General features: G+C 27.6%; 1 protein-coding gene across 1 annotated transcript in view; it reads right to left on the reverse strand.

Annotated features, from left to right (window-relative positions):
• The window catches only part of LOC100575446, a 30,803-nt gene extending 21,211 nt beyond the window's left edge, over window positions 1–9,592 (reverse strand). Inside the window, exons 1-2 of the mRNA XM_029489124.1 lie at window positions 9,067–9,592; window positions 7,067–7,081 (exon numbers count right to left, since the gene is read on the reverse strand). Coding sequence (XP_029344984.1) covers window positions 7,067–7,081; window positions 9,067–9,088 — 37 coding nt within the window. The 5' untranslated portion in view covers window positions 9,089–9,592. The remainder of the gene's footprint in view (window positions 1–7,066; window positions 7,082–9,066) is intronic.
• Between the last annotated feature and the right edge of the window lie 626 nt (window positions 9,593–10,218).

A 10,218-nucleotide genomic window follows, 5' to 3' on the forward strand; every position in this document is an offset into this window, starting at 1 on the left:
AAATTTGATAGGAAATATGTCTTCTGCGCTTCTTGTGAAAAATCAGTAAAAGGAAATCTCAAATTGATGTTCATTGTAACACAGGTAGGAAAAAATATTTTTATTTAACCTGTCAGTAGGCACGTGTATATTTGTAACACGATAAAGCGCGTATAAGCACGACGCTCAGTCATTATAACGTGTATTAATATTTTATTTATATTTATTTTAATTCAACCAGTGGTTTCTAAAATACGTTACATACTATCAAAAAATTGAAAAGAGTCATAACTTCGGGGTCAATAATTTCTGATTTGACGTTCATAAAATCACATTTGTCAACTTTTCCCCAGGAATTAACCCAGTTAGAAACCCAAAATTTATCCCTCAATAAATAAATTGAAATATTTAAAACTATAAGAGAAAGTCTTAAATAAAATAAAAAACGATAAAGGACAAATTATGTCTCACAAATTTAACTCCGTTTTGGAAATACACAGGTTACGCCCTCATAAAAAAATACAACGACTGCATAAATGATACGAAAAATATGAATGTTGAACAACAGCCTGAAATCGTCGCTTGCTTCAAAATGAGTCCTATAACTTCTGTTGAAGTAGATCGAACATTTTCCAAATTAAAAGACATATTGAATGATAGAAGGCACAATACTTCTTCAAAAAATTTTGAAATGTATAACATTGTAAATTTTAACACAAAAAAAAAAAACTATTTTTTCTATTTTTTTATAATAGTTAAAATTAAAATTAAATTGCTTAAATCTGTTGGTATAGTTTCTTTTACACAATATGTATATTCTTATCAATCTAATAATTATTATTTTAATTTTTAATTTATTATATTAATTATTACTAATCCTGAATTAGAGTAAAAAACTGGATAAATAAAGTATGATTTAAGCCTTTAAATCAATGTACTTTCAATGTTCACAAAATGTTGGTAAGTATTAAGTGGTTTTAGGCCAAAAATACATTTATCCATGTCTTAGGAAATTAACGGCATGTTTTTGCAATTTTTAAGTTATTAACTGCAAATTTTTTTGAAAAAAAGCTTTACCAGATTCCATTAAAAAATATATTAGTTACCGTTTGAAAAAATAAATTTGATTTAGCTATTGGTACACCTGAGTATTAATAATTAATATTGAAATTATAATAAAAAAAATTGCCTGATAAAAATAAAGGAACTGGTCTGTTTTCGTTTTAAAGAAGTTCCATGTCATCGATCTATAATCGTTAAAATACCCAGCGTCCAATGACATACGATACATCCTGTATAATAGGCAACTTCATATATAAATAATATAATAAATTATATATTTAAACGCATTGAATACAATATGTCTATGTGTTATAAAAAGGCATCTAGAAGCTATGAGTTATGGCTTAAGACACCATTAGCTATAACTCATAGCTTCTAGATGCCTCTTTAAATCGTAATTTAGGTGTAGAAAAAAAAATAAGCATCATATTGGGCAAGTTTATGGATTCTGTTATAAATATAACGTAATAAGAAATTTTTTTATATGTCATGATATGTTTTGATTACAATTTTATTAAAATAACACTATTTCTATGAATTCAAATTGTAATTATCTGTTTTCAGATTCTCCATAAATACGAATAAGCGATTTGTCTTAATACGTAATGAAAAAAATAAAAATATACTCACAAACATAAGGTTTCTTCGGCATAGCTATAAAAATATATATTTCCAATTATATAAGCCATCAAACAAAAAATGAACACAAGCTGATAATATTTTTAGAATAACTTCAATTTATGAGTGTTTCGTGGTAAAAAATAAATGACAGCAAATACTAGTTAGATAATAATTTGGAATCCCCGGCCATAAGCACTTTATACTCTGTCTCAAAAGAGAATAATCACCTGTCGTGCATCACGAATGATTCGATTGGTGCGTTGAGAACCACGTGATCACGTAAACGCTGTGTATTTGGTGGGGGATGCGCGACACTGACGAGAATCGGTCGGCGGACTGATTATTCTCTTTTGAGACACAGTATAGTTCTGTCTGACTTTGTGTTTGATTGAGTGTATGCTGAATCGGTTAGTGTAATTCACGTCAGTGTCGTGATTGTTTCATTACGAATAATTTACTTAAAGAAGTATAACCATATTTTTAAAATGCCAAAAATTGGGTCAAGTCTGTCGTCAAAAATTAAAACCTTAACATCAAATTAATTAATTTTTTTTATGTACGTATAATAGTAAAAATTAAAATTAAATAGCTTAGCTCTGTTGGTATAGTTTTTTTACACAATGTGTATATTCTTATCAATCTTTTAATTATTTTTTAATTATTATTTGCTAATCCTGTAATAGAATGAAAAAGTGGATAAATTAAGTATAATTTAAGGCTTTAAATCAATGTACTTTGAATGTTTACAAAATGTTGGTAAGTATTAAGTGATTTTAGGCTAAAAATACATTTTTGCACGATTTAGGCAATTAACTGCATGTTTTTGCAATTTTTAAGTTATTAACTGCACATTTTTTTCATTTTTACTGCATGAAAGTCCGGTCTTTAGTCCTAAGCCATAACTCATAGATTCAAGCTGTCTTTTTAAATCTTAATTTAGGTGTAGAAAAAAAATAAGCAATATCTTGGGCAAGTTTATAGATTCTATTAGAAATATAACGTAATAAGAAATCTCGTTCTATTTCATAATATGTTTTGAATACTATTTTATTAAAATAATACTATATCTATGAATACAAATTGTAATTATCTGTTTTCAGATTTTCATAAACACGAATAAGCGATTTCTCTTAATACGTAATGAAAAAAATAAAATATACTCACTACTCGTTCCGTCATCTATATTTTCAATAATAAAAGCCATAAAACATAAAGTTTACACAATAATATGTCTTAACATGTTTATAGGTACCAACAATAATTTAATATCATCGTAAGCGGTGAATAACACCTAGTAATAACACTTTAGTTCTGTCTGACTTTGTGTTTGATTCAGTGTTTCTTGAATCGGTTAGTGTAATTCACGATAGTGTCGTGATTGTTTCATTACGAATAATTTACGTAAAGAACTATAACCATATTTTTAAAATGCCAAAAATTGGGTCAAATCTGTCGTCAAAAATTAAAACCTGGATATCAAATTACCCAGAGTTGAAATTTGATGGGAAATCTGTCTTTTGCGCTTCTTGTGAAAAATCAGTCGGATGTGAAAGGAAATCTCAAATTGATGTTTATTGTAACACAGGTAAGAAACAATATTTTTATTTAACCTGTCAATTATCGCTTGCTACAAAATGAGTCCTATAACTTCTGTTGAAGTAGAACGAACATTTTTCAAATTAAAAAACATATTGATTGATAGAAGGAAAAATTTTTCTGCAAACAATTTTGAAATGTATAACATTGTACATTTTAACTCAATAAATAAATAATTTTTTTTATGTATTTATAATAGTTAAAATTAAAATTAAATTGCTTAATTCTGTTGGTATGGTTTTTTTACACAATGTGTATATTCTTATCAATCTTTTAATAATTTTTTAATTATTATTTGCTAATCCTGTAATAGAATGAAAAAGTGGATAAATTAAGTATAATTTAAGGCTTTAAATCAATGTACTTTGAATGTTTACAAAATGTTGGTAAGTATTAAGTGATTTTAGGCCAAAAATACATTTTTGCACGATTTAGGCAATTAACTGCATGTTTTTGTAATTTTTAAGTTATTAACTGCACATTTTTTTGATTTTTACTGCATGAAAGTCCGGTCTGTAGTCCTAAGCCATAACTCATAGCTTCAAGCTGTCTTTTTAAATCTTAATTTAGGTGTAGAAAAAAAATAAGCAATATCTTGGGCAAGTTTATAGATTCTGTTAGAAATATAACGTAATAAGAAATCTCGTTCTATTTCATAATATGTTCTGTATACTATTTTATTAAAATAACACTATATCTATGAATACAAATTGTAATTATCTGTTTTCAGATTTTCATAAACACGAATAAGCGATTTCTCTTAATACGAAATGAAAAAAATAAAATATACTCACTACTCGTTTCGGCACCTATATTTCCAATAATAAAAGCCATAAAACATAAAGTTTACACAATAATATGTCTTAACATGTTTATAGGTACCAACAAAAATTTAATATCATCGTTAGCGGTGAATAACACCTAGTAATACCACTTAAGTTCTGTCTGACTTTGTGTATGATTGAGTATTTCTTGAATCGGTTAGTGTAATGCACGTCAGTGTCGTGATTGTTTCATTACGAATAATTTACTTAAAGAAGTATAACCATATTTTTAAAATGCCAAAAATTGGGTCAAGTTTGTCGTCAAAAATTAAAACCTGGATATCAAATTACCCAGAGTTGAAATTTGATAGGAAATCTGTCTTCTGCGCTTCTTGTGAAAAATCAGTGAAAGGAAATCTGAAATTGATGTTCATTGTAACACAGGTAGGAAACAATATTTTTATTTAACCTGTCAGTAGGCGCGTGTATATTTGTAAAGTATGAGTACGGCGCTCAGTCATTATAAAACGAAATGATATTTTATTTATATTTATTTTAATTAAACCAGTGGTTGCTAAAATACGTTACAGACTATCAAAAAATTGAAGAGAGTCATAATTTCGGGGTCAATAATTTCTTATTTGACTTTCATAAAATCACATTTGTCCACTTTTCCCCAAGTTTTACCCAGTTAGAAACCCGAAATTTATCCCTCAATAGGACAAATTATGGTTTCACAAATTTTACTCCGTTGTGGAAAAAAACACAGCCCACGTTCTCATAAAAAAATACAACGACTGCATAAATAATACGAAAAATATGAATGTTGAACAACAGCCTGCAATCGTCGCTTGCTACAAAATGAGTCCTATAACTTCTGTTGAAGTAGAACGAACATTTTCCAAATTAAAAGACACATGGAGTGATATAAGGCACAATTCTTCCGCAAACAATTTTGAAATGTATAACATTGTAAATTTTAACTCTATAAATAAATAATTTTTTTTATGTATTTATAATAGTTAAAATTAAAATTAAATTGATTAAATCTGTTGGTATGGTTTCTTTTACACAATGTAACATATGAGCACATAAGCCACTCATAGCATCTAGCTGCCTTTTTAAATCGTAATTTAGGTGTAGAAAAAAAAATGATCATAATATTTGGCAAGTTTATAGATTCTATTAGAAATATAACATAATAAGAAATCTCGTAATTTTTCATGATATGTTTTGATTACTATTTTATTAGAATAACACTATTTCTATGAATTCAAATTGTAAATTTTTGTTTTCAGATTCTCTATAAATACAAATAAGCGATTTGTCTTAATACATAATGAAAAAAATAAAAATATACTCACGAACATTAGGGTCCAAAATCAGGGCTATAAATAATATTTATATATATTTCCAATAATATAAGCCATAAAACAAAAAATGAACACAAGCTGATAATATTCTTAGAATAACATCAATTTATGAGTGTTTCGTGGCAAAAATAAATGACAGCAAATACTGGTTAGATAATAATTTGGAATCCCCGGCAATTAGCACTTTAGTTCTATCTGACTTTTGTGTTTGGTTGAGTGTTTCTTGAATCGGCAAGTGTAATTCACGTCAGTGTCGTGATTGTTTCATTACGAATAATTTACGTAAAGAAGTATAACCATAGTTTTAAAATGCCAAAATTTGGGTCAAGTCTGTCGTCAAAAATTAAAACCTGGATATCAAATTACCCAGAGTTGAAATTTGATGGGAAATCTGTCTTCTGCGCTTCTTGTGAAAAATCAGTCGGATGTGAAAGGAAATCTTAAATTGATGCTCATTGTAACACAAGTAAGAAACAATATTTTTATTTAACCTGTCAGTAGGCACGTGTACATTTGTAACACGGTAAAGCACGTATGAGCACGGCGCTCAGTCATTATAACGCGAAATAATATTTTATATATATTTATTTTAATTAGACCAGTGGTTGCTAAAATACGTTACAGACAATCAAAAAATTGAAAAGAGTCATAACTTCGGGGTCAATAATTTCTGATTTGACTTTTATAAAATGACATTTGTCAAATTTTCCCCAGGCATTAACCCAGATAAAATCCCGAAATATATCCCTCAATAAACTAATTGAAATATTTGAAACTATAGGAGAAAGTCTTAAAAAAATAAATAACGAGAGAGGACAAATTATGGCTCCCAAATTTATCTCCGTTGTAGAAAAAAAACAAAGGTTACGCTCTCATAAAAAATACAACGAATTTATAAATGTATAGAAGAATATAAATGTTGAACAACGGCCTGCAATCATCGCTTGCTACAAAATGATTCCTATAACTTCTGTTGAAGTAGAAGGAACAATTTTTCTGCAAAGAATTTTGAAATGTATAACATTGTACATTTTAACTCAATAAATAAATAATTTTTTTTATGTATTTATAATAGTTAAAATTAAAATTAAATTGCTTAATTCTGTTGGTATGGTTTTTTTACACAATGTGTATATTCTTATCAATCTTTTAATAATTTTTTAATTATTATTTGCTAATCCTGTATAATAGAATGAAAAAGTGGATAAATTAAGTATAATTTAAGGCTTTAAATCAATGTACTTTGAATGTTTACAAAATGTTGGTAAGTATTAAGTGATTTTAGACCAAAAATACATTTTTGCACGATTTAGGCAATTAACTGCATGTTTTGTAATTTTTAAGTTATTAACTGCACATTTTTTTGATTTTTACTGCATGAAAGTCCGGTATTTAGTCCTAAGCCATAACTCATAGCTTCAAGCTGTCTTTTTAAATCTTAATTTAGGTGTAGAAAAAAAATAAGCAATATCTTGGGCAAGTTTATAGATTCTGTTAGAAATATAACGTAATAAGAAATCTCGTTCTATTTCATAATATGTTTTGAATACTATTTTATTAACATAACACTATATCTATGAATACAAATTGTAATTATCTGTTTTCAGATTTTCATAAATACGAATAAGCGATTTCTCTTAATACGTAATGAAAAAAATAAAATATACTCACGAGTCGTTTTGCCATCTATATTTCCAATAATAAAAGCCATAAAATATAAAGTTTACACAATAATATGTCTTAACATGTTTATAGGTACCAACAAAAATTTAATATCATCGTTAGCGGTGAATAACACCTAGTAATAACAATTTAGTTCTGTCTGACTTTGTGTTTGATTGAGTGTTTCTTGAATCGGTTAGTGTAATTCACGTCAGTGTCGTGATTGTTTCATTACGAATAATTTACGTAAAGAAGTATAACCATATTTTTAAAATGCCAAAAAATGGGTCAAGTCTGTCGTCAAAAATTAAAACCTGGATATCAAATTACCCTGAGTTGAAATTTGATAGGAAATATGTCTTCTGCGCTTCTTGTGAAAAATCAGTAAAAGGAAATCTCAAATTGATGTTCATTGTAACACAGGTAGGAAAAAATATTTTTATTTAACCTGTCAGTAGGCACGTGTATATTTGTAACACGATAAAGCGCGTATAAGCACGACGCTCAGTCATTATAACGTGTATTAATATTTTATTTATATTTATTTTAATTCAACCAGTGGTTTCTAAAATACGTTACATACTATCAAAAAATTGAAAAGAGTCATAACTTCGGGGTCAATAATTTCTGATTTGACGTTCATAAAATCACATTTGTCAACTTTTCCCCAGGAATTAACCCAGTTAGAAACCCAAAATTTATCCCTCAATAAATAAATTGAAATATTTAAAACTATAAGAGAAAGTCTTAAATAAAATAAAAAACGATAAAGGACAAATTATGTCTCACAAATTTAACTCCGTTTTGGAAATACACAGGTTACGCCCTCATAAAAAAATACAACGACTGCATAAATGATACGAAAAATATGAATGTTGAACAACAGCCTGAAATCGTCGCTTGCTTCAAAATGAGTCCTATAACTTCTGTTGAAGTAGATCGAACATTTTCCAAATTAAAAGACATATTGAATGATAGAAGGCACAATACTTCTTCAAAAAATTTTGAAATGTATAACATTGTAAATTTTAACACAAAAAAAAAAAACTATTTTTTCTATTTTTTATAATAGTTAAAATTAAAATTAAATTGCTTAAATCTGTTGGTATAGTTTCTTTTACACAATATGTATATTCTTATCAATCTAATAATTATTATTTTAATTTTTAATTTATTATATTAATTATTACTAATCCTGAATTAGAGTAAAAAACTGGATAAATAAAGTATGATTTAAGCCTTTAAATCAATGTACTTTCAATGTTCACAAAATGTTGGTAAGTATTAAGTGGTTTTAGGCCAAAAATACATTTATCCATGTCTTAGGAAATTAACGGCATGTTTTTGCAATTTTTAAGTTATTAACTGCACATTTTTTTGAAAAAAAGCTTTACCAGATTCCATTAAAAAATATATTAGTTACCGTTTGAAAAAATAAATTTGATTTAGCTATTGGTACACCTGAGTATTAATAATTAATATTGAAATTATAATAAAAAAAATTGCCTGATAAAAATAAAGGAACTGGTCTGTTTTCGTTTTAAAGAAGTTCCATGTCATCGATCTATAATCGTTAAAATACCCAGCGTCCAATGACATACGATACATCCTGTATAATAGGCAACTTCATATATAAATAATATAATAAATTATATATTTAAACGCATTGAATACAATATGTCTATGTGTTATAAAAAGGCATCTAGAAGCTATGAGTTATGGCTTAAGACACCATTAGCCATAACTCATAGCTTCTAGATGCCTCTTTAAATCGTAATTTAGGTGTAGAAAAAAAAATAAGCATCATATTGGGCAAGTTTATGGATTCTGTTATAAATATAACGTAATAAGAAATTTTTTTATATGTCATGATATGTTTTGATTACAATTTTATTAAAATAACACTATTTCTATGAATTCAAATTGTAATTATCTGTTTTCAGATTCTCCATAAATACGAATAAGCGATTTGTCTTAATACGTAATGAAAAAAATAAAAATATACTCACAAACATAAGGTTTCTTCGGCATAGCTATAAAAATATATATTTCCAATTATATAAGCCATCAAACAAAAAATGAACACAAGCTGATAATATTTTTAGAATAACTTCAATTTATGAGTGTTTCGTGGTAAAAAATAAATGACAGCAAATACTAGTTAGATAATAATTTGGAATCCCCGGCCATAAGCACTTTATACTCTGTCTCAAAAGAGAATAATCACCTGTCGTGCATCACGAATGATTCGATTGGTGCGTTGAGAACCACGTGATCACGTAAACGCTGTGTATTTGGTGGGGGATGCGCGACACTGACGAGAATCGGTCGGCGGACTGATTATTCTCTTTTGAGACACAGTATAGTTCTGTCTGACTTTGTGTTTGATTGAGTGTATGCTGAATCGGTTAGTGTAATTCACGTCAGTGTCGTGATTGTTTCATTACGAATAATTTACTTAAAGAAGTATAACCATATTTTTAAAATGCCAAAAATTGGGTCAAGTCTGTCGTCAAAAATTAAAACCTTAACATCAAATTAATTAATTTTTTTTATGTACGTATAATAGTAAAAATTAAAATTAAATAGCTTATAATAGCTTTATCTGTTTTCAGATTTTCATAAACACGAATAAGCGATTTCTCTTAATACGAAATGAAAAAAATAAAATATACTCACTACTCGTTTTGGCATCTATATTTTCAATAATAAAAGCCATAAAACATAAAGTTTACACAATAATATGTCTTAACATGTTTATAGGTACCAACAATAATTTAATATCATCGTAAGCGGTGAATAACACCTAGTAATAACACTTTAGTTCTGTCTGACTTTGTGTTTGATTCAGTGTTTCTTGAATCAGTTAGTGTAATTCACGATAGTGTCGTGATTGTTTCATTACGAATAATTTACGTAAAGAACTATAACCATATTTTTAAAATGCCAAAAATTGGGTCAAATCTGTCGTCAAAAATTAAAACCTGGATATCAAATTACCCAGAGTTGAAATTTGATGGGAAATCTGTCTTTTGCGCTTCTTGTGAAAAATCAGTCGGATGTGAAAGGAAATCTCAAATTGATGTTTATTGTAACACAGGTAAGAAACAATATTTTTATTTAACCTGTCAATTATCGCTTGCTACAAAATGAGTCCTATA

The sequence above is a fragment of the Acyrthosiphon pisum genome, chromosome A2 (genome assembly GCF_005508785.2).
Source record: "Acyrthosiphon pisum isolate AL4f chromosome A2, pea_aphid_22Mar2018_4r6ur, whole genome shotgun sequence".
Taxonomy (NCBI): domain Eukaryota; kingdom Metazoa; phylum Arthropoda; class Insecta; order Hemiptera; family Aphididae; genus Acyrthosiphon; species Acyrthosiphon pisum.